The 25750-nt window shown below is 40.1% G+C and overlaps 1 protein-coding gene across 2 annotated transcripts in view; it reads left to right on the forward strand.

Annotated features, from left to right (window-relative positions):
- The first annotated feature begins 4527 nt into the window (after positions 1-4527).
- Positions 4528-25750, forward strand: part of fasn (fatty acid synthase) — an 89552-nt gene continuing 68329 nt past the window's right edge. The window contains exons 1-4 of one of the 2 annotated variants that reach the window (XM_043714700.1): positions 4528-4943; positions 19794-19938; positions 22347-22499; positions 24425-24598. In XM_043714700.1, coding sequence (XP_043570635.1) covers positions 19797-19938; positions 22347-22499; positions 24425-24598 — 469 coding nt within the window. In that variant the 5' untranslated portion in view covers positions 4528-4943; positions 19794-19796. Of the gene's footprint in view, positions 4944-5194; positions 5745-19793; positions 19939-22346; positions 22500-24424; positions 24599-25750 lie in introns of those variants that run through there. The other variant, XM_043714699.1, reaches the window with a different exon arrangement.

Here is a 25750-nt window from a genome sequence, read left to right on the forward strand (position 1 = left end):
TTCCAGCTCGGTGAACAGAACCACAGCACTAAAGGACATTGGTGAACTCACGGAAGGTCTACTTCCCCTGACAATCAGCAACAGTTTCATGGTCATCATGAGACTTTTAATTCCAGATTTTTATTGAATTCAAGTTCCACCATCTGCCATGGCAGAACTTGAAACTGTTTCCCAGAACATTATTGGGTCTTCTGGGTGAACAGTCTAGTGAAAATACCACTCGGCCATCGCCTCCATTACTGCAGTGATTAAAACCAAGAATACTCAAGAACTAGAGGAATGTAGATATCTTGGAGGGTTGTGGGGCTGCAAGAGATAACAGAGATAGGAAACACTGAGGCTATGGGTGGATTTTAAAAGAAGATGAGAATTTTTAAATAAGGCCTGATGTGTGTAGGTCAGGGAGCTCAGTGTGTTAGGTGGACAGAACTTGGTACAATTTATGTCAATGGCATTAGAGTTTTGGATGATGTCAACTTTATGGAAGGTAGCCAAGAATGCATTGTACTAATTAGTCATGATTTGGAGATGCCGGTGTTGGACTGGGGTGTACAAAGTTAAAAATCACACAACACCAGGTTATAGTCCAACGGGTTTAATTGGAAGCACACTAGCTTTCGGAGCGATGCTCCTTCATCAGGTGATAGTGGAGGGCTCGATCGTAACACAGAATTTATAGCAAAAATTTACAGTGTGATGTAACTGAAATTATACATTGAAAAATCAATGAATCAAAAAGACAATCAATTTTTCAATGTATAATTTCAGTTACATCACACTGTAAATTTTTGCTATAAATTCTGTGTTACGATCGAGCCCTCCACTATCATCTGATGAAGGAGCGTCGCTCCAAAAGCTAGTGTGCTTCCATTTAAACCCGTTGGACTATAACCTGGTGTTGTGTGATTTTTAACTTTGTACTAGTTAGGCATAGAAGTAAGAAAGGCATCACTAAAATGAACTAGGGCAGGGGTGAAGTGGGTGGGAAAAGGCAATCTTAGATATGACACAGATAAATGTTTGAAAGCTCATCTCAGGCTGAAATATGACACCAAGGTTGTGAACAGTCTGATTTAGACAGTTGCAAGGAAGAAGGATGGAGTTAACAGTTGGAAATGGAGCTTACACCAGGAACAATTTTAATTGCTTGGGTCTTCCCTATACTTCATTGCAGTGAATTTTCTGCTTATGTAGTAATTTGGACAAGTAATTTGATGAATTAGAGAAAGCAGATCGGGCTGAGAGAGGTAACATTGAGGGAGAGTTGGAGGTCATAAAACCACAGAAAGTATAAGTAGAGTTAGACCATTTGGCCCTTTGAGCCCACTTGACCATTTAACATGATCATAGCTGTTCCTCCATCTCAATCTCTCCTTCTGTTCTCTAGTAATATCCCTTAACACCTTAGCCTCTAGAAATCTACTTCATTCTTAAATATATTCGGTAATTTGGCCTCTATGGCCTCTATGGCCCTCTATGCTTGAGAATTCCATAGGTTCACCAGCCTCTGACTGAACAAATTTCTCCTCATTCTAGTCTGAAATGGCCTACTGTTTATTGTGAGACTGTGACCCCTTGTTCTACAAGCTCCAGCCAAGGAAACTCATCCATGCATCCAGTCTGTTCAGCTCTGTCACAATTTTATATGTTTCAGTGAGATAACCTCTCATTCTTCTAAACTCCACTTAATATAGGCCCAGTCAACCAAATCCACGTGCTGTGACAAACCTGCCATCTCAGGAATTAGGCTGGTGAATGCTTGCTACATTCCTCTAGGCAAGTATATTGTTTCTTGGATAAGGAGACCAAAACTGCACTCAACACTCCAGATATGATCTCACCAAGGGGCTATACAGTTGCAGTCATGCTTTTAGCTCCTGTACCCAAATTCTCTTGCAACGCAGGCCAACATACTATTTGCATTCCTAATTTCTTGCTGCACCTGCATGTTTGCTTTCAATGATCAGTGTACAAGAACACACAGGTCCATTTTTTATATCAACATTTTCCAATCGAAAACAATTTAAATAATATGCTGCCATTTTGTTTTTCCGACCAAAATAAACAATTTTGCCCTTATCCATATTCTACTGCTTCTGCTATACGTTTACCAAATCACTCAACTTGCCTAAAATCATCCTGAAGCCTCTAAACATCCTTCTCACCACTTAGTTTTGTGTTATCAGAATCATTACATTTGATTTAATATCCAAATTGTTGACGTATATTGCAAATAGCTGGAGCCTAAGAACTGTAGTTCCCCTCTTGTCACCACTTACACTCTGAGATTACCTTCTTATTTCTCCTCTGTTTCCTGCTTGTTAAGTGTTTCTCAATCCATGCCAGTCTATACCAGGATGTGATTGTGCTAGAGAGGATTCAGGAAACATTCATCACAATGTCACTTTGAAGTGATTCCACTACAAAGAGAGACTAGGTGGGCTGTGGTTATTTTCCTTAGAGCACAGACGGCTGAGATGCCTGATTAAGCCATATATAACATTATGTATGGTATAGATAGAGTACACATAGAAAATCTTTTCCCCTCAGTGGAGGGTCAATACACAGGTGCACAGTTTTAAGGTAAACAGTACGAGAATTAGATAGACTTTAAGAAAACATTTTCACTGAAGATTGTAGATATCTGGGATTCACTGCCTAAAACAGTGGCAGAAACAGAAACCATCAAAACATTTATGCGGTATTTAGATAAGCACTTGAAGTGCTATAATAAACAAAGTTACAGGACAAGAGCTGGAAAATGGAATTAGAACAATGGATGTTTGATGACCCACATGGGCTTGATGGGCTGAAAGGCCTTTTACCACATTGCAGAATCCCTACTACTCTCTATATTATCACTAGTCCCATGTACTTTGCTTTTGCACACTAACCTTTTATGTGGAATGTTATCAAAACCTTCCTGAAAATCCAAATTCACCATCCCCACTGGTTCAGCTTCATCTATTCTCATTGTTACATCCTGAAAGAAAACTCCCCCAGATTTGTCAACCATGATTTCCCTTTCAGAAATCCATGAAAACTTTATGTAATCCCATTCATATTTTGAAGTATCCTGTTATCACATCTTTTGATTCCAACATTTCATTGCTACTGATGTTAGGCCAATTGATCTGTGATTCTCTTTTTTCTACATGCTTTTTATTAAATAGTGAGATTACATTTGCCACCGACCAGTCTGTACAGACTATTCCAGAAGTTTTGAGGATGACAACCGTAGTTCTCATTATATTAGCATACATGTAAAACCTGACCTGTTTTCAAACTAAATTGGCAGGTGGCTAAGGAATAGATCATGTCTAATTATCAATGCCTAGGGGCCTTGAAAAATAACAGTGCAGGAATGTGAAGAGAGGCTATTGCAGACTAATCTCTGGCTTCAATTATACACAGATCAGAATGGAACCAGGTGAACATAGTCCCATCCATCTGGACAATGGGCTAGAAGCATAGATAGCTGTTATTGTGATCAACCAGGATTACAGACACGTAAGGACAAGAATAGATAGTTTAACTCTAAGAACAGTCATATAGGATATCTTTTGTGATTTTGATAAGAGCTGGGTTGATACTGTGGAAAGGATAGAATAGAAATATAATCAAAAGGATTGAAACATGATCTCAGTTGATGGGAAATCACAGAATCAACAAGCAATGATTTTAAATAAAAGCAAAATCCATTGGAATCACTCAGCAGATCAGAGAGCATCTGAAAGGGAAACAATTCACTTTCAAGTAATTGATTTTCATGAATGCTTGTTATCTCTACCAGGAGCTGCCAGACAAAGGGTGACAGTATTTTCCATTTTCGTTTCAAATTTCCAGCAGCATTCTGCTCATTAAAGGATCAGAAAATTGAATGCAAAATGAGCTATACTCAGCCTATTTTTGCAACAATATTATAGTATGTTACGGGATGCCTTAGATAGCATCTTGACTGGGTAGATGTGGAAAGTTTTTTTCCCTTCTTTTGGGAGAATTTAGGACCTGAGAACATAATCTCAGAAAGAGGGGTCACACAATTAAGATAGAGATGAGGAGGAATTTCTTCCATCAGAGGGTAGTGAGTCTGTGGAATTCTTCATCACAACGTTACTTAAATCAGCATGAAAACCAAGGGTCAAAGGGGAAAGACAGGAAAGTGGACTTGAGGATTATCAGATGAGCCATGATTTCACTGAATGGCAGAGGAGACTCGATGGACCCAATGCACCTGCTGTTTTATGGATTGCACAGTCCCAACTGTGCACGTGTGCAGTAACGTTTCTGAATAGCTTCATTAGAAAATATCCATTATTATATGTCACAATGACCATTTTCACAACTAAATTCACACGATTCATACTACCAAGTGAAAAAAAATGAAGTGTGCAAGCCAAAAGAAATGCAATGGGACAGCCGATTAGGAATGTAATAAATAATTGAATTTAATTACGCCCCCACATCCGATACTGGGAGGATACATGGCACAATTGCAGGTTACAATAGTTGTCACAATAGTTACAGGACGAGGAATTCAGAGGCCTGGTTTATTGATTAAATGATCCTTGTTCAAATCCCACTACAGGAACTCGAAGAATTAAATTTGATGAAATAAAATAAGCCGGTATCAACACCAGTGTTAGTGAAACTACCATGTTGTCATTGAGAAATGCATTTGTATTCTCCATCTTCTGGTGCAGTGCCCTCCTCAGGTAAGACAGCACAGAGCCAGGTAACTTCCTGCCAGCTTTCTCAATGTTATTTCAAACCGGCGGGGACAAGTAGAAGCACAACGCTGGCTGACTCACCCTCTGACTACTCCTCCCTGTGTACCAAGTGAAGTAAGAACCTTCCTCTTTCTCTCCTTCCTCCGCCCCGCCTGTCGGACTCCACGAGCCGGAGCTGGTGAAATCACATTGTCTGTCTACTACAAAACGCAGGTAAGGACATTAGTTAGTTCAATTGGGCGCACGGCTGGTTTGTAAGATAAATTGATACCGTCAACGTGGGTTCAATTCCTGGCACAGGCTGTGATTACCATGAAGGACTCTCCTCAACCTTTCCCCTTGCATTAGGTTAAACCATCACCAGTTATTTCTCTTTAGCAATGGCGACCTTTAGTGGGATGTAATGTTTAATCTGTCTGGACCAGGTAGCAAAGATGCACTTCACAGGCAAAAATGAAACACAATATAAATATTCTGCCTGGAGGTCTTAGGATATAGTTCTTTTGAGAACCAGTAAGAACAAGTATTTACCTTGTTGCAATAAATTAATTATTCAGTTACTTGCTCAACGTGGGCTTTAAACCGGGGCTAGAGAGAATGTGTCGTATGTTTGAGTTTTCAGGTTGAAGACTGTTTGCTCTGAACCTTTTTTAAACAGGCCGCTACCACGATGTTGCACATGAACTGTAGTAACCTTTTTTCTCAGGCGTTTGTAAGGGGGGGTTGATCATCTCATGAGCTTGTGGTCCAGCCCTGCCTCTCCTCTCATTGGACTGAGCTGAAAACCCAATCTGTCAGACCATGTGGCGTGTCGAGCCGGCGAATCAGTCATTTAAATAATGTAGAGAAGCGTTGAGAGGCGCAGCCGAGCTCTTACAGACAGCTCGCAGCTCGAGGTAGCAGAGAGAGTAATAGGAGATATTTATTGTAAAACAACTGCACTGATTCCACTCAATAAATACATCGCTAAACAAAGGAAAGCGAGACAGAAAAATCTCTGGATTTGAAAGACAGGTATGACTTTCACTTTTGTTACATGATTGTTAAATGACTGGGATGCTTGTGGCTTTGAAGACATGGCCGAGCGATGAAGTAAAACACGAGGAAAGCTTTTTTTTCTCTCTCCCCAAGCTTTTTTAATGGTGCTGTTAGATGTACCTTAATGGAGAGAGTTTTGCCCAGAATTGTACAAAGGTTCACTGTCTCCTTTCTGTTAAAGAGTGAACTATTCCGCAGCGTTAATGGGTATCTTCTAGAGTCTATTCCTTATCGGATCCCTCTGAATTATGCTGCGGTGGGGATAGGATTACAACGCTGCCATTTTATAGACGCATCCTTGATGCTTCAGTGTGGCTGTCCTTTTATATCAAGGAAAAGATCCATTAGCGTCGGAGATGTTTTATTTACAATTTAAAATGGGTTTGATCGGCGAGATCTGGTTAATTTTTTTTCCCGAAATGGTAGAGTAGGATCTGTCATCATGTTACGGATGCTGGGATGGTCAGGCATGTTGCAATATCTCACAGGGAGGTGCGGACGGCTGTTTCACCATTTCACTGTTGTTCAGGGACCTCCCACTTGCCGAGCCGACGGGAGGAGGGGTTGGGATGTCATTGTGTGTGGACACTATTCCAGCTCCCGGCGTGGGCTGAGAGACATTCCCGAAGAAGAAAAGAACCGATTTCAACTGAACTGCGAGATCGCATGAGAGCGCGATGCCTCACTCCAGGGGCGGCACCTGCACAAATAACGCGGAGCCAGTTTTCCTTTCATTGATTTATTCCCTAATTCATGCCCCGACAAAGACTGCAGCCTCGCAGTGTTGTGCTCTGTGGATCACCAGGCCTATAATAACCCACATATCTATTTTATTTCAATATCAATCCCCCTGCTATCCCAATCCAATCATTTCCCTCAAATGATGTGTAAATAGCTGCTGTCAACCATATTTTAACCCCGCTCCAAATCTAACCTTCGTAAACTGCTCATCTTTGGAGCAGATGGTCAATAACTAAATGGAATTTACTGCAACCCAGCCAATAAAATCTACAGTGTGGCCGACTTTCACTGAGTTCCTTCAGTGATGTTTAAAAATCAGATTCCCTACAGTGTAGAAATAGGCCATTCGGCCCAGCAAGTCACAAAGGACCTTCTGAAGAGGGTCTTTCAATGTTGAACGCAGACTTGTGCAATATATTTTTGAATTAAGCTTTAAGTGGATTATAACTAATTACTTGATAATGAACCAAATGCAATCCTGACTGTTGTCTAATACATAGATTAGCATGGAAATGTGTCTATCTGGGATTAAAACTGTAGCAATTTGCAAATGTTCTATTTTTACCTGGTCTAGATTTACAGAAACCTTCATGGTCAAACATGTAAAAGTCAAAGAAGCTGTTCTGTTGAACTTATATTTTCTTGCTACAAAGCTTTCTCAGTAAAAATTCAACTCCAAAATATTTTGCTTCTGTGTTAATAGTATTAGCAACAACAAAAACAACTTGCATTTCTATAGCAAATTCAACATCTCAAACGTTGCAAGGTGTGTTGTGAAAGTATAAAGAAAATGGATACCAATGTAAGAGAAGATGTGACCAAAAGCTTGGTCAGAGAGTGAGTTCCAGGTGGCTCAGCCATCAATGTGCCTTGAAGAAGGGGAAGGAGGGAGGGGACAAAAAAGGTCTGGATTGGAGAAGCAAATAGTACAGTGGGTGACAGCCTGAAGGTGATGATTTCAGTCTTTTGGACTTTTTTTTTTGGGGGGAGCAATACAACATTAGACAGGTAGTGTAATGGCACAGAGGCAATGGAGGATTCAGAAGGGTAAAGGTAGAAACTGTCAACATGCTAATGCCACAGTTTGGATGATGTAACCAAGCGATTAGAGTAGATGTCAGTGAAGAAGGAATCACAGATGGAGCTTTAGGAACTGCTGAGGTGATGGGGTTGAGTTGAGAAGAGAAACCATGGTTAGAAATAAAACTAGAAAGTGATGGAGAAACTCATCAAGTTTGGCTGCATCTGTTGGAGAAAGAAAATCAGAGTTAATGTTTCAAGTCCCATTACTGCAGAACTGAAGGGAGAGAATAAAGGTATTGTTGAGGGCATGGTCTTTGCGGGTTGAAGAGTTGTCATAAAAACAGAAAATGCTGTAGAGACTGAGCTAGCCTGTGCGGGGAGGAACAGAGTTATCATTCCAAATCTGCTATGAAATCTTCAGAACAAACATAGAGAGTCAGAGCCAACTCATAGCTTTGACTCTCTCTCTCCATAGGCCTATGGTCTTCTGCTAGACCTGCTCAGTTTACCCAGCAAGTTTTGTTTTGATTACAGATTTCTAGCATCTGCAGTAATTTGTTTTTAGAAGTGTGAGGATGTTTGAGCAAGTTGGCAGCTTCAGGATTGAGGATCAAAAATGGTATGGTTTTTGAAAGTATATTTGTAAATGACTTGAATGGCTTTTTTTTTAATATTTGCAGGCAGAAGGATCCCTGGTAGGCTCTCTTGTCAACACCAGGGTGTCAAAATGACACTCACACAGTAAAGTTATGGTTGGAATAAGGCCTTGCTCACACAGTAACAAACATTCTGAAGGAAAAGTAAGAGGGAGTTAGAGGAGTTTAATGAATTTGGACCTGCAGGCAGAGTTGTGGTGGGTGTTGTCTGAAATTTGAACATTAATAGTAAAAGTAGAAATAGTGTCTTTGGGAGAGAAGGCAATCAGTTGCAGTTACAGTTGTCAAGGAGGCTTCAATTCTCCTGTTGGAGAACACCAGAACAAATGGTAGCCTGAGTGCATCCAGGCCTAGAACCAGAACCAAACAGCAAGTAGGCAAAACTAATGGCTTAAAAATGTGCATCACTTGTTAACAAGTTTGACTTCCACTGTGAGAGATACTAAGTTTCCATAGTCAGTGATATTGAGAAGAATTGTTTCATGCGCATATTTTTTCAGTGCTTACATATCAGTTGCAAATTAATTTGGTTACGTCTGTGATAGACCATAGAAACAAAAATAAATCCTATTTTGGTGCAGCAGCAGGAAAGATAAGCCATTTGGAAGAGGTTTACTAGCTCTTTCTATTAACTTACTTGCAGTAAATGGAAATTGATAGGAATACTAAGCAAACTTCTGATTTGATTTCTTTCAGTTTGCCTTCTGTACATTTGCAGACTTTGTGAAGAAGTAGATAACTTAGTATAATTGGTGTGTTTTTGTCCTAATTGTCAAAGTTTTAAGTTTCATCGAGAACAGTAATTTTCAAACTGAAGTTTTGTTTGCAAAGGCACTTGATGTCCAGGTACGTGTTGTAAATAAGTGACATTTCCTACATGAATTGAGAGCACAGCTTTTGGCACCTTGTAAAAATATAAGGCGGAATGTTCATTGTGTTGTTTTCACAGTAAAATAGCTTTGAGGCCTGCTGTTAGCATACAATGGAAAGGCTCTGCTTGCTAAGAGCAGAGTTTGAGAGAACATTGGTGACCTCACTCTCCCCCTCACTCTGCAAACAACAGACCGTTACTAGGAACCGAGGAAAATTTACTGAATGGTTTGTTAGTCTTGAATCAAGGCATGATTCAGAACAATTCTGTACAATGCTGTGACTTTAAAATGCAACAGGGTAGCTTTGCTCTTGGTTGGGAACATTGAACAGTTTGTGTGTGCAATTAGCACCAGCAAGTACAATCTACAAGCAAGTATTTGAAAACAGAGGCCAGGCTTCAAATTATTTTTCTTTATCAAGTATTATTGTTTCATTTTTGATTCTTTAGCTACATCCTATTAGCTAAGGATAGTGAGGTTTTCAGGTTGATCCATTTCAAAAAGGAACTGTGGTGATGTAATATACAAGTCTGTGAGGAATGATGCTCATTGATTAGCTCTTTCAAAGTATTGCCACGGACGTGATGGTCCAATTGAACTCCTTCTGTGGCTGCTTCATGTTAAATAGATGTAGCATTCTGTTCTTTATAGTTTGTTTCCTATTGAAAAGAAATGTTTATTAATGTTATTGTCCTTACGTAAAGCTTAAAGTTGAAGAATTCCTGCAAAAAGATGATTAATAGCTGGTAACCAATAACAATGCATTAAGTCTCAATTAGTATAAATCTTTGGTCCAATATACCAGGTACAGGCACTTGATCCTTTCCAATGTTTGACTTTTGAATTTATTGCACTAAGTATTAACTTTTAAGGTTTTGCTAAACCAAGGAGCCATGGTGAGAAGGCACATCTTAACTGTTGGACTGACAGCATGGATTGCAATAGAAAAGGAAGTCAACATAGGCCTGAGTTGGACATGTTAGGAATAATCTATGTGGCTGCATCTTTGGGAGGTCCTTGGGCATTTTTATATGCTTTCAAAATTTGATTGGAGTAGACTGTTCGCATATAAAAGTATACTGACGACAAATGGGAGGCTTTCAAAAGTGTGATAATGAGAGTTCTTGTCAGACTGAAGAGTAAGACAGATAAGAATGGGAACAATGGATGAATAAAGATACTGAGGTTCTAGTCAAGAATAAGAAGGGAAATCAGGAGGGGAGAAGGTGATATGAGATAAACTTGACAGATAAAGTTAAAGATAATCCAAATGTTAAGAGCAAAAGAGCCAGCAAGGAGAGAATAGTGCCCATTAAAGATCAGAGAGTTTGTTTTTGTGTTGAACTTGAGGAGATGCGACAGATACTAAATGAAATGGAGGCTACAGAACTCCAGGGAAATAAATATTGATGTTTTGAAAACAGTTCACATTACAGAAGAGAAAGCACTGGAGGTCTTAGAAAACATTGAAAGATGGACAAATTTCCAGGACTTGATTAAGTGTATCCCAGGATATTGTGGGAGGTTAGGGAAGAAATTGTGGGGGCACTAGCAGATATTTGTAAGTTCCAAAGGTGACTAATGTTGTGCCTTTATTTAAGAAAGATTTTAATGAGAAATGTAGGAAGTGTATACCTGTAGTCTGACATTGGTGGTGGGTTAATTTTTGGGAGTAATTCTGAAGGATAGGGTTTACATGCATTTGAAGATGCAAGGATTGATTAAGGGTAGTCAGCATGGCTTTGTGCGAGTGAAATCCTGGCTCTCCAACTTGATTGAGTTTTTTTTTTAAGGAAGTAACCAAAAGGATTTGAGGGCAGAGCAGTAAATGTTGTTTACATGGACTTTAGTAAAGCCTTTGACAAGATTCTGCATGGTAGACTAATTAATGAAGTTAGATCCCATGGGATTCAGTGGGAGCTTACCAGCTGGATACAAAATTGGCTTGATAGTAGGAGACTGGGATGGTGGTGGAGGTTGATTTTCAGACTGGAGACCTGTGACCAGCGGTGTTGCACTGGAATTTGTAATGGGTCCACTTTTGCCATTTATGTAAACAATTTGGATGAGAATTTAGGAGGCATGGTTAGTAAGTTTGCTGATGACATCAAAATTGTTGGTATAGTGGACAGTGAAGAAGGTTATCTAAGATTACAAAGAAATCTTGATCAGATGGGCCAATGAACTGAGGAATGGCAGCTGGAGTTGAATTTGGATAAATGCAAGGTATTGATTTTGGTAAAACAAACAAGGGAAGGTCTTATACGATTAATGGTAGAGCTCTGGGTAGTGTTGTAGAACAGAGACCTAGGTATTCAGGTGCATAATTCTTTGAGCTTAGGAGTTAGGACATCATGTTGAGGTTGTACAGGACATTGATGAGGCCTCTTCTAGAGTACTGTGTATGGTTCTGATCGTTCTGCTGTAGGAAGGATATTATTAAATTGAAGAAGGTTCAGAAAAGATTTACCAGAATGTTGTCAAAACTGATGGAATAGGTAAACTTAACATTTGACTTCACATTCTCCAAATTCTTCTTTTCTGCTGTTTTCGTGGTGTCACTATTGTCTTCTTAAATTGAACTGGGAAGCCTTTAACTTCCCAGACATACCTCATTTATTCTATAGAATTGGACTCCTTTTTCAATAGGCAGTTTTCAAGAAGAAAACAGCAGGAAGAAAAGAATTTAAAACAATTATTTTGCCAGCGGTATTGAGCCAACATGCACTATTTACTTAATTAGAAGCAAACAGATGGGGTAGAGTGTGGTGCTGAAAATGTAAGAAATGCCAGTTCTCTTGGATTTGGTGCTGCATTCTCTGGTGCCTCACTTATCGCAGTGCGATGAGAGGTCAGGGTTCTCACACAGATACTTCTGTTACTCTGTAATCATTTGCTTTTAGATGCATTTGAGTCACGTTGGAAGTACAGGCACTCACCATTGTATGCATTCTATTCCACCTACCATTGAAGAAGTGATCTAATTTACAAACTCTTAACAATTTTGGGAAAATTAAGGATGTAAGTAAAAAAGAATTGAGGAGGTAGATTTTAGATATTCATTGTACTGAACTGAGAAAGCAGCTTTGAGTTAAAAGGAATGAAAGTAAAAGCTAAATTATAGTTATAAATGTCAAGTAGTAGCTATTCTGAAGAATTGAGTTAATAAATTCACTGAACCATGCAGATTGGGAAGGTTCTGCACCTAACTGCATGTCTCTGCTGAGTTAACTAATCTCAGTCATGCAAAAGGTGATGATGACATAGTGATTATCACACTGGACTAGTAATCCAGAACTAAAGCTATCGAGATATGAGTTTGAGTCTCACTATGGCGGAGGGTGAAATCTGGAATGCAAAGCTATCCTAACATTGGTTTTTACATAATCAATCTAATACCTTCTTTCAGAGAAAATCTGCCATCCCTGCCTGGCCTGATCTTTGTGAGACTCCTGACCCACAAAAGTGCGGTTGACTCTTAACTACCCAGGTCAATCAGGAATAGACAATAAATGATGGCCTAGCCAGTGACGCCCACATCTATGAACAAAGTTTTTATTTAAAAAAAATAAGATAAATGGTCAAGGATCCTGCCTCTTGTGGGGAAATGAATTTGTGTATGTAAGTGAGGACAATATCTTGCTTGTGGTAATCCTTCTGGTAAAGATCCTACTTAGTGTGTAGGATCACACAGCAATGGCAGGACATTGGGAGATTGGAGCCCTGTCTGTGCTAAAGTGGTTGTCTCCTGTGGAGTAACACTGCAGCACAAGTCAGCATCTTTACAAGAGAAAAAGAGTTGCTGTCTTAAGGAATAACTGATACCATGATACCATTGAGAAAAGTGAACCATGGGGCTGGTAAAGCAGAACTGAACAAGGGATCAGTGAATGCAAGTTTCTAAGCTCAAGGACATTAGGTTCGCTGAAGTGGATTATGATACCTTTGTGCCTGTTTGCTGCAACAAGGAGGTGATGGGAAGGAGTTGAATAAATGTAAATTAGCTTCTCTAATACATTTGTTGACCAATGGACCTGCCTTCTACTTATATTGTGTAGAATGGGATAAAATGGAGTTTTGACATTATTTTGTAATAATGAATGCTTTTAGAAATAATGTCATATACATATATACAGTATTTGGCATGACATTTAAAAGTTGAAAATCACTTGCAAAAATTCATGGCTGGGAGACTTTACCACTGTTGATATTTTCATCCATTTTATTCTTCAATTGGCAATAAAGGTAAAGCGACCATAGTCCTACCAGGCCTTAGGCGCTGCTCTCTCATTAACGAGAACTGACTGCTGAGTTTAACTTGAAGGTCACCATGCCTAAGGCGAAGGGAGAGGTTGGGAAAGGAAGTCCTTCATGGTAACCTCAGTCAGTGCAGGAATTAATCCCTATGCATTGCAAACCAGCTGTCCAGACAACTGAGCACAATTTACCCATACATTCAGGATGCCATTTCAAGCTTGTCTTCAGTAGTGTAACTGAGTCTTAAAAAGAAGTCAATTCTGCTGAAAACACTTGACAGTTAAACATATCAGTTCTTGAGCATAGTGTGCAGACTACATGTGCTGATGCTACATTGAGATTTATCTTATTATGACTAACACAGATAACATTTACATTTCCAGAAATAACCTAGACATTTGACCTGAATATATGTATAATTGGGAAACGCAGAGGGACATGAATACAGCTGTCTGTGATACCATAATTATGAAGGATGAAATTACATGCTGTGGTTTCAGTGCTTGAGGTTCTATAATAAGATTTAGGTAATCAAACACAGGATATAGCAAAGAAAGTGGAATCCACAAAAGCCTGCCAACTGCAAAATACTTCAAGTTTTTCCAAAACCAAAAGAACTGCGAATGTTTAAGGCCCAGTTCTGAGGAAGGGTCATTGAATCCAAAATATTAACTCTGATTTCTCTCTACAGATGCTGGCAGAGCTGCTGAGTTTTACAGCAATTTCTATTTTTGTCTTCCATTTCTTTCCCAATTGACCTATCTACTGCTTCTACAACAACAATTTGCATTTATGTAGCACTTTCACTAATTAAACATCCCAGGGCACTTCTCAGGAGAATTATAAAGTACGACACTGAACCACATAAGGCATTTGGTCAGTTGACTAAAGTTTAAAGTGGAGTCCTAAAGGCCGAATGTGAGGTGGAGAAGTGTAACGGGGCAGTTCCATAGCTTAAGGCCTAAGCAATAGTCAACAATGGTGGAAGGGCCATAATTGATAATCCACACAACACCAGAAGTAGAAAAGTAGAGGTATTGGAGGGTTTGAAAGGTTGGAGGAAATTACAGGAGTAGGAAGGGCATGGCCGTGGAGGGATTTGAAATCAAAGATGAAAATCCTGCTCCATTGGTCTAACTCCTTGTTTTTTTTTTTTGCCACCCAACCTGCCTCCCATCTATGCACCCCCACCCTTCCAGTTGACCTGCCTATGAAAAGTATTGCTGATTTCTGAATTAATCACAAAACTGGGATATTTTAACGTTTTCTACCAGACAAGCAATACTAATTTTCTACTCTGACTAAACCAGTTGTTTGCACTGCTGAGGGGATCATTCTAACCCTGCCTAATAGTGGCATGAACCATGCACACAGAGAGGTAGAACATGCAGCAGGACAGCATGATTAGACAGACATGTAGACAGTAAGAAACAGAGAATCAACTGTGCATGCAGATAAACATTAGAAAGGAGGTAGCAGTTTAAGGCGAGAAGATATTTTGTCTTTTATCAAATGTGTCTGGAACATGGATGGTGACCATATTTAAAAGTCCATTTCGAAATACTGAGAAATACATTGAGACGTTTAGCAACTCTTCCACATCCAATAAATTATTTTTCAAGTGCAGTTATAATTGTTCTTTAGACAGTTATGCCAGGTAAATTGTGCACAGCAGAGACCCACAGATGGCATACGAGGAAGAGAGGGTTTCCAGTGCGAGACTGGGCCAGCTTTTGCTTCTGGTGCTAATTTGCTGAGGTGAAAGGCAGGAATCTAGAAAAGGAAGAGGCAAGAGACTGAAAGATGTGGGAAGGAATTTGAGCATAAAGTAGGAGTGAGACTGTGATGCAGAGAATTTAAATCTTTTTGATCGCAGAGTATTTTGAAGCTCATGACAAAGGCAAACAGGATACTAGTGACAAACAAAGAATCTATGGGTGCATTGCATTCCATCTGTTCACACTAAAAGACAAAGACCCTATTGCATAATTGGCAGAACAAGAAATTCTCTTTAGCATCACATCCTGCACCTTTTAAATCCTGGCTCTGCCACACAGACTAAAATAGAGAAGCAGGCAAATAAGTAAGAGCATCCAGAAAAGTAAAGAATGCACTGAAGGGGTGGCAAGAAGAAACAACAATCTGCAAATGTAATCACCGCTTACTGGTAGATTGAAAATGTGAGATTGAAAACAAAAGGCTGGGAGATTTTGCACTTTTAGTTGTTGCATTGGCATCTATGTACATACAGGAGAATGTACAGAACAATCTAGTGGAGATGTCAAGAAAATATAATCCACTGGGAAATTCTGACCAGAGTATAAGCAAGTTCGGGTAGAAATTTCCTAGTGTCTGAATAATCTGGGCAAAAGTGGGAAAGCTGGGAGAATATGGTGAGAATGAAAAATAAGGTTCATGAATCAAGAAGAAAATGCTTGATTCTCTGTTTTAATGTTTCTGTGACTAGATGAGAATCTCGTTTGTAAGGAGAGTGAACCCTATTTGAGTGCATTAACATCTCCTTTATTGCTTAATCTCACCTCATTATGTTCTCCCAGATATTGGTGAGAAACTAGACAGTGGCAATTCCTACTTGAAAGTCATGTTGTGGAGATGGTGGTGTTGGACCATGCTGGGGTGGACAAAGTTTTAAAAATCACACAGCTCCAGGTTATAGTCCAACAGGTTTATTTGGAAGCTCTAGCTTTCGGAGCACTGCTCCTTCAGGTAGTTGTGGAGATGGTTCATGAGACAATTATAGCTAAAGATCACAGTGTCATGCAGCTGAAACGATATATTGAACAAAGTCAGATTGCTGTTAAGTCTTTCATCTTTTAGAATAGGTTGCAGATTTTGGTTAATTAATATGTAAATCCCAGAACTTCTTTTAAGTCACATTCTCAAGATAAATTAAGGTTTTATCTTTAAAAAAGTGACATCTCAGCTCAGACATTGGATTAAAAATGTGAGGTTAGAGTCCGTCTGTATTCCAGTCTTGAGCCAGACTGGTTCTATTTCCAAAGTAGGAAGTTATAAAATGTTACATGGATTGACTACCTGCAGATTGTTTGTTTGTTTGTTAGTTTGTTTGTTTGTTTATTTTTGAGTAAAATAATTGTCTGCAAATGCAAATTCACCCATAGACTTGTACGTGTGTGCATGAAAGAGAGTGTGAGTGCGCGTGAGAGTGTGTGTGTGTTTGCGTGCTTGTTACTGTGTGTGAGTGTGATGGAGTATAAGCCTGTGAGAGGATGTGTGCGCAGTGTATGAGAGACAGCGTGCATATGAGAGAGGGTCTGTGTAAGTGTGTGTGACAGTGTATAACTTGAAAGTCAGGACGATAATCTGATAGTTTACCTGGGAACACTCCATGGACAGTGACCACCTACACCCTCTGACCAGGGAAGTCTGTATTGGCAAAGCACCAACCTTGCCATGTCATCAGTTAACTACTTCAATACTGCACTTTGGAGCTGACCAATACCTTGCATTCCAGTGTTGCTGCCAGGTCACTTTGTGCAGAAGGACGGTCATCCATTTCATGCCTTTCAAGGCTCTCGCTTACTTAGCGCTTGCTACTTTGTGCTTACTTAGTCACTCACAGCAATTCTGCCTTGCCTTTTAGCACAGACAGAAAGCCAGTATTTGAGCATTGAATAGGATGTGATGATGTACAGCAATATCTCACCTACAGTAATGTGACAGCAGCTTCTGCAGCAAACAGACTGCATGTCTGAGGAGTATAGTCCTTAGTCCAGTGAAACAGGGACTCTCGTCAGTCAGGAGGCTGATCCATCCTCAGTCAGGAAAGGTGATGAATTGTCCTGAGTGAGTATGTAAGAAAGAAACAGAGGACAGGAGGATTAATCCTTTAGGGAGGAAGGAATGAATGAAAGCTGTTGAGGAAAGATGCTGCATGCAAAAGTGAGAGGGAAAAAACTGAGCCTTAGTGAGAGATGGGTGCAGTAACAAAGTTAGTTTGTGTCAATTAGCAGAGAGAATAAAATGGCATCCAGCCATAAGGTCACCCAACATTGACTGGCATAGCTGCAGGTTCCTGTGGACCATCAGAGGTATAGTTAGTACCTTTACAGATGACACCAAAATTGGCGATGTCGTGGACAGCGAAGAAGGTTACCTCCAGGATCTTTATCAGCTGGAGTTTAATTTAGATAAATGTGAGATACTGCATTTTGGAAAGGCAAATCCGAGTGGAATTTATACGCTGAATTGAATTGAAATTTATTGTCACTTAATGGTAAGGTCCTAGAGAGTGTTGCTGAACAAAGACATCTTGGAGTGCAGGATCACAGTTCCTTGAAAGTGGAGTTGCAGGTAGGTAGGATAGTGATGAAGGTGTTTGGTATGCTTTCCTTTATTGGACAGAGCATTGAGTATAAGAGCTGGGAGGTCATGTTGCGGCTGTACAGGATATTGGTTAGGCCACTGTTGAAATATTGCGTGCAACTCTGGTCTCCCTATTGGGTTTAGGAAAGATTTACAAAGATGTTGCCAGGGTTAGAGTGTATGAGCTACAGGGAGCGGCTGAATAGGCTGGGGCTGTTTTCCTTTGAATGTCGGAGGCTGAGGGATGACCTGATAAAGGTTTATAAAATCATGAGGGGCTTGATAGGATAAATGGACAAAGTCTTTTCCTTGGGGTAGGGAAGTCCAGAATGAGAGGGCATAGATTTAGAGTGAAAGGGGAAAGATTTAAAAGGGACTTTGAGGGAACGTTTTCATGCAGAGGGTGATGCGTGTATGGAATGTGATACCAGAGGAAGTGGTGGAGGCTGCGACAATTACAACATTTAAAAGGCATCTAGATGGGTACATGAATAGGAAGGGTTTATGGGCCAGGTGCTGGCAAATGGTACTAGACTAAGTTAGGATATCTGGTCAGCATGGACGAGTTGGACTGAAGGGTCTGTTTCTGTGCTGTACACCTCTGCTAGACACCACACAGGTGCAGTGACTGCTACAAATCAGGCTGGCAACATCCGTTACCATGCTTCCTTCCTGCAGACCTGGTGAAAAAAGGATGCCTCTCCCCATCCACCAGGCACCACCCTGTCCCCCTGTGAAGCCTTTGTGCCTTTTTGCCTTTCTCAGCCGTGATGTTTTGGAATTGCATAGCTGCACACTAATGGCAGCTCGTGGCCTGCAGCTAAGCTTTAAACATGGCACCTGTGCTGTGATTGCCAGAAGGACTTGACACTGATGAGCCCTCCTGCTGCTTCTGAGAACAAACCTGTGTGTGAAAGAGCTACAATGGAGCCAGAATGTATAACTAATAAGGTATATTGTGGAGAATTGTAGAAGAAAATGCACGAGGGCTCAAGGAAGGTAACCCTTCATGAAACTCCCTGAAATTGACGTGGGAAAATTCAGCCCGTTATAATTTGGAAACTGTCCCCGTGATGGCAGCTTGGCCCAGTGCAGGATGATGACAGAGGTCAGACTAATAATGTTGCGCCATGAAAGTGATTTTGGTACCTCTTTTTATAACTAGCTGACACAGATATTTGCCTGTGTGATGGCATATGGTGACTTGCAGCAATATAAATTGGAAGGAATCAGGTCATGATAGTACAGAGAGATGAGACAACAACAATACAAATAGAATTAGTCTTACCCCTACCCTGTCAGTTGCATCTCCTATAAAATTCTAAGCTCATCTTGTTTGCAATGTGGTGTCTCAATGACCTGGTTTCATTTTCAAATGTAAACAGCACTGCAATTAAATTATTTCCCTTTTTCAGAACTTAGTAAAGTCTAATTCTTATCAACCATGATAGCTGAATTATGTTTATGGATTTATGACAATGAAGCAATAATCCAATAAACGCTGCGCCAAAAATTGTTTGAAATTGCTCTTGAACTGGAGAGTGTATTAGTTGTGATATAAGAGATAGAAGTTGTTTTATTTTGAAACTTATGAATTGCTTGCCCTCTGACTGACGTGTAGCTGCACAGTATGTGTGCTGATGATAGTGAGGGTTTCTAAACAACATCCAATCTTCTTTTGTTGAGAGTTGGCCAATAGTTGGAATTTATTTCTCTTTGCCTGTTTTTCCGCTTTATCAATGACCCTGATGTGGGAGCAGCAGCAACCTGCGTAGCTCGAGAGCCCAGTTGTCACCATGGCCAGTCTCCAAATTGGGATCTGTCCATTGGCAGATAACTCTCACTGGGTAGCAAGTGTATTGATGATCCTGTTGAGTGAAAGCCAGTGGATTTTGCTTTGAAATGACTAATTGTAACAAAATGATAATATCAAAAATACTCAATTCGATTATGGCTTTTAGGTCCTTGCTGAATGCTAATTTGTTGTCATATGTTCAATATTGCCACAATGACTAATCTTAATTTAATTATCTGTAAAGGGGCTTTGAGACATTCGAAGGACAATAACACTCTACAGATGTGAGACCATTTTTCAGTTCTTTGATGGGACTTATTGCTTCATGTTGCAGCCTATGAGTGGAGCCAGAATGGAGGATATTGTGGTAGCAGGAATCGCAGGAAGACTGCCAGAGTCAGACAACCTGCAGGAATTTTGGGATAATCTCGTCAATGGTATTGACATGGTAACAGATGATGATAGACGATGGAAGCCAGGTGGGTACTGAGAGAGTTGGAAATGCTTGCTCTTTATTTAATGATTATTAAATACACTCGACCTTTTTTCTCACAATCCATTAAAAAGATTTTTGTTTTCTTGTGCTGCTCAGCATTATTTGCTATGACCTTTTCTCATGCTGTTTCCTTGTTAAGCAGAGAAATTATAAAAGCAGTTCTAACTGTTACTATTTGGTGTTGATAAGTTGCAAACATAAGTGGAAGCAAAACTGCCGTATTGTGGGGTATAAACCGATGGAGAGATTTAGACAAGGGACAAAGAAATTCACCTTTTTTTTTAAACCAAAGAGCATATTTTCTGCTTTTGATTTTAAAATATTGTTTGTTTCATCCAGGGATGAGATTAGCTAATTTCCAATGTATTGATACTTGAGACAAGACAAGCTTCTCTAGAGATTTAAAATTTCAAATGCAAAATCATTTAATTCCTTATCAATACAATTAAATTTGAGGTGTACATCCAGAGTAAAGACTCAACCTGTCTCTGGAATGAAGTAGTTTGTTTTGTGGAGAACGGAGTTTCATTCTCATTTGTATCAGTGTCACGTCAGACCCTTAGTGCAGCTGCTTCCAACAATGCTATGATTGTAGTATAAGTACAGCACAAAGCTCCCTGTAGAATAAGTAACTGGCATTATTTTTGTTTTGAAGGAATAGATGGGTCTTACTTCTACAAAATGCATGTTGGCTTGGCTCCATGGGTAACCTGTTTCCTTCAAGGCCAAAAAGTATACTTTGGAGTCTTATTCAGGACTATAATTGAGTGCATTGTTGGAGCTGCTGTCTTTTGAATGAGACTCTAAACCAAATGTGTTAACTACTTAACACTGAGTGCCAAAGAAATTCAGCAGGTCTGGAGACAAACAAAGTTAATGTTTCAAGTCTGGAATGGTTCTTCTTTAGAACTTCTGTCTCCATAGACAGTGCCAAACCTGCTGAATTTCTCTAGCTTTCCCTGTGTTTGTTTCAGATTTCCCTCATCCCCAGAATTCACCAAGGCTGCTTAGACAACATTTTCCAAATAGCACAACCCAAACCAATCAAAGTACAAAGGCAGCAGCTTCCCAGGGAAACCACCCACCTGCAAAATCCCCTCCATGCCACGTGCAATCCAGACTTGGAGAGGTATCGCTATTCTTTGTGTCAAAATTGGAATCCTGGAAATTGCCTATAAATTGCAGGTGTACATATGAAATGGCCATCAGTGGCTCAAGATAGCTCCCTACCAGCTATTGGGACAATTAGGGATCGGCAATACAAGCTGGTAGCAAAACCTGCATTCCCTGAATGATGTTTAGGGATCTTCAGCTGACAAATCTTCAATTTGTTCCTGAATATTTCTGCTCTGTATACCAGTATGTAAAGGTGAATTGCTTTCACCTCTTTTTGCTTGGAGTATTTGGCCTTTGTTTAGCATCCCTCTTTACCACCTACTGTTTCTTTGAGCTCAAATTAAACAGCATATAGAATCCCTACAGTGTGGAAATGGGCCATTTGGCCCACCAAGTCTACACTGACCCTCCCAAGAGTAACCCACCCAGACCAATTTCCCAACCCTATTACTCGACATTTACCCCTCACTACTGCACCGAACCTACACACCCTGAACACTATGGGCAATTTAGCCTGGCCAATTCACCTAATCTGCCCATGTTTGGATTGTAGGAGGAAACTGGAGCACCCGGAGGAAACCCTTGCAGAGACTTGCCCAAGACTGTAATTGAGCCCAGGTCCCTGGCGCTGTGAGGCGGCAATGCTAACCACTGAGCCACTGTGCCAGCCCCTATTTTGGATTATCCTTAACCCTATTTGGCAAAGCTATCTCCTGTCCCTTTTTTGCCCTTCTTATTTCTCTCTTAATACTACTCCTACTGCCCTTCTACTCTTCTCGTGAATTACTCAGCCACAGTTATCTTTACCTGAGATATACCTCCTTGTTTTTCTTGACAGGAGCTTCAATTTTTCTAGTCATCCAGCATTCCCTACACCTCTATGCTGTACATCTTTATGACTCCCAGCCTTGTCCTTCACACCATCTCTGAACTCTCACGGGCCTCCCACTTCCCAACCATCTTTGTGTCTGTGAACAGCCTCCCCCAATCAACTCTTGAAATATACAGTTTTAATTTCAAAATTTACTGTGTTCAGGTAGCTGTCCACGAATAATGCATATCGCCCAGAATGAAAATGAAAACTTGGCAACATTAGCCTTGATTAAATTGAAACCGTCTCAATTGCACAATTTGTAAGTATATTTGATAAGAGTGATAACCTTCTTCTTTTCCCTTTTATCCACAAAATGGCTGCTGCTATATCATCTCATTTTCTTTTTGGTTTAAATTTAAATGAGTTAAGGAATTAACATTTACCTTGATTTTTCTCTCTAGGACTATATGGGCTCCCTCACAGAAGTGGGAAACTGAAGGATATCAGCAAATTTGATGCCTCCTTTTTTGGTGTCCACCCCAAACAAGCGCACACAATGGACCCCCAGCTCAGGATCATACTGGAAACTGCATATGAAGCTATTGTAGATGGAGGTGTGCACTACATTTTCTAAGGTTGCAGCAACACTGCATTTTGTATTTGCAGTTGTCTTAGTTCATTTTCAGTCCACAATTTTTGAACAGTAATTTTAATATCAATTCTATTTGGAAGCAGGATTAAAAAGCTTTGTGACGTAAGTTACAAATATTCACCTGATTTTGATCCTTTGGAAAAACAGAACTGAATTCAAGACTGGCTGTAACACACAATTACGGAGTGGTCTCAGCATAGAAAGAGACCATTCAGCCTATCAGGACTAAGTCAGCTCTACTCAGCTAGTCCCACACTCTCTGACCTTCCCTTTTCTTGTGGCTAGTTAGGGTTTCAGTTTCTTATTCTTCAAATTCATTTTTGAAAGCCGCAATGAAATCTGCCTCCATCATACGCTTGGGCTCAACTTTCGCCAAATGCCTAACACTTATGACCCGTGATTCTCAACCTTTCCACTCATAGTGCTGTTTCCCTTATCACTCTGTCCAGATTCCACTTAATTGTGAATACCTTTATCAAATTTCATGTGACATTCTTTTCTCAAGAAGAACATACTCTGCTTCCCCATTCTAGCCTTATTTTTGCATTAGAGGCTTCATCCTTGTAAATGTTCCCCATGCATCTCCAATAACCATTTCATCTTGCCTAAACCATGGTGCCCAGAATTGGACACTGTACTCCAATAGAGACCACAATTGTGTTTTGTAAGAGTCATAATAATTTCCTTCCTTTGTATTTTATGCCTTTGTTTTTAGAGCATAGGTTTCTAGCTGTCTTTTACACAGCTTTCTCAACATAGTTTGCCATCTCCTATGATATGTGTGCATGTATGCCCAGGGGTGACTTTTTCTCTCTCCCTGTATCCCTATTAGAATTGCCCAATTTGTTTAGATTGTTTCCTTGTTCTTTACTGAAATGTATCATGTCGCACTCTCAGTATCAAATTTAATCGATCACAAGTCCACCCATTCCACCAGCTAGCCCTGTTCTCTTGAAGTCTATCATTTATCCACCTCATGGTTCATAATACTTCCAAGTTTTGGGTCGTCAGCAGTTTCCAGCAGGTTGTTGTGTTTGAAATTTTCGCATCGAACTCCTAGTCCAGAAATTAATATGCTCAGTTGTCTGACTCTTGTTTAAAGGTCCTGAGTTCCTTTTACTGAGGTAAGACAGTTCAAGTCATCCTACCCTCCAACTATAAATTGAAAATAAGACATGAAGGTGCCTGTGTTCACACACAAACTCACGTTTGATCTACGTCACTGCTAGCAGACATCTCCAATGTAGAGTTAACTATGACTTGCAGAAGTACTGACGTTGATTCTTTTATTAATCTCTATAAAGACTGTCATCTTGATTGACATTCCAGATCTCCAAGCATCCATCAGAGTTAAATCTCAAGAGAGGTCTAGAAAGTCTATTGCAGTGCAATTTGGTCATCAAATGTCAATGTAAAGAAAGTGCAATTTATCAAAAAGATGTAAGAAGATAGGTTATCCGGTATTATTTTTCATCAGATGTTTGTTCTATAGCCAGCTAATTAATACATTTTACGTACCTTTTGAATTTTCTCCATGTGCCACTTTATCTGGTTGCTGAATGTTCCATTAAGATCTCAGCACACCCAAATTTGTTGTGACAAGTATGGCAATTATATAAAACTGGTGCATCCTGGAGACAAAGCTTCAGGGATACAACTGTCCCACATGCTCAAGTAGCTTCTTTCAATCTCAAATTAGCCAATTCAAAACGTGCTTCATCCTTCTGGTTTGGGTCGTACTTCTATAATTTAGCCTTTGCTATTAAATATTGGCACTGTTCCACATTGGGAGCACTGCAACTAGGAACATTAATTGTGACTGTCTTCATTTTTGAATCAAACCATTTTTACGACGTTGACCTGCCTTATTTTATGCCTGATCTTTAGGAGTAAATCCTACGGCTCTACGAGGTACTAACACTGGAGTTTGGATTGGCGTCAGTGGCTCTGAGGCAGCTGAAGCTTTTAGTAGAGACCCAGAGGAGTTGCTAGGATACAGCATGACTGGCTGTCAACACGCCATGTTTGCAAACAGACTGTCATACTTTTTTGACTTGAAAGGTGAGGAAGCTTCCATTAAGATGACCCATGACAAATGTTTTTTGGTATGAAGTATTTCATAATGGTGTTTTGTAGAATCATACAGTCCAGCCCATCAATTCTCTACTGTCAAAAATATACTACTACCTACACTAGTCCCACTTTACCTCACTAAGTCCATGGCCTTGAATATTATAACACTTCAAGTGTGCATCCAAGTACTTCTTAAAGGTTATGAGATTTCTTGCCTCAACTAGGCATAGCACTCCAGAACCCCACCACCTTTCTTGGTGAAAACAATTTTTCCTCGAATCCCCTCGAAACCTTTCGCTTTAAAATTATGCCCTCTTGTATTTGACCCTTCAACTAAGAGGAACAGCTGCTTTCCATTCCAGTCCATGCCCTTCATAATCTTGTACTCCTCAATCAGTGCTCCAAAAAAAGTAACCAGAACTGAAGTTATCGTCCCAAGCAACATCCCTGCAGTGCACTTGCATCCTTCCTATAGTGTGGTGACCTGAACTACATATGGTAACCATAGTTCTGTACTACTCCAACGTGACCCCTCGGCTCTATTCATCTATGACAAAACTGACGCAGCAAATGTCTATTAATCTGCCCCAGTACCTACAGGAATTGTGGACAAACGCCCCAAGATCCCTCAGTTTATCTGGTTTTTTAGTCTCTTTCCATTCGTTCAAGTATTCCGTTGCCTTGTTCCTTCTTCCAGAGTGCAACATCTCCCATTTATCAGGATTCAATTCCATTTAGCATTGATCTGCCCATCTGATCTGCCCATATATCTTAACTCCTTCCCCTCCACTGTCAACCACTTGACCAATGCTTGTGTTATCGTCCCTCTTGCATACTCATCTGCATCATTTATGAACATCACAAACAGTAAGGGCCAAGCACTAATCCCTGTGGTATGCCACTGGACTCCAGTCCCACAAACCGCTGTCTGCCACCACTCCTGTGACTACCACTCATTATGTTAAGTGTCTGTTGACAGTTATGTGAATGAATTTTGGTAAAGGTTCGTTCCTGTCTTTGGAAACTCACAACTGGTGATTTGTACTCAATTTTCACTGACGTGACTCACAGGGACCTTGATCAACACAGTATGTCACTGATATCAGTGGTTAGTTCCCTGTCTGGACAGGTTGGGCTTTC

Source organism: Chiloscyllium plagiosum, chromosome 24 (genome assembly GCF_004010195.1).
Source record: "Chiloscyllium plagiosum isolate BGI_BamShark_2017 chromosome 24, ASM401019v2, whole genome shotgun sequence".
Lineage (NCBI taxonomy): Eukaryota > Metazoa > Chordata > Chondrichthyes > Orectolobiformes > Hemiscylliidae > Chiloscyllium > Chiloscyllium plagiosum.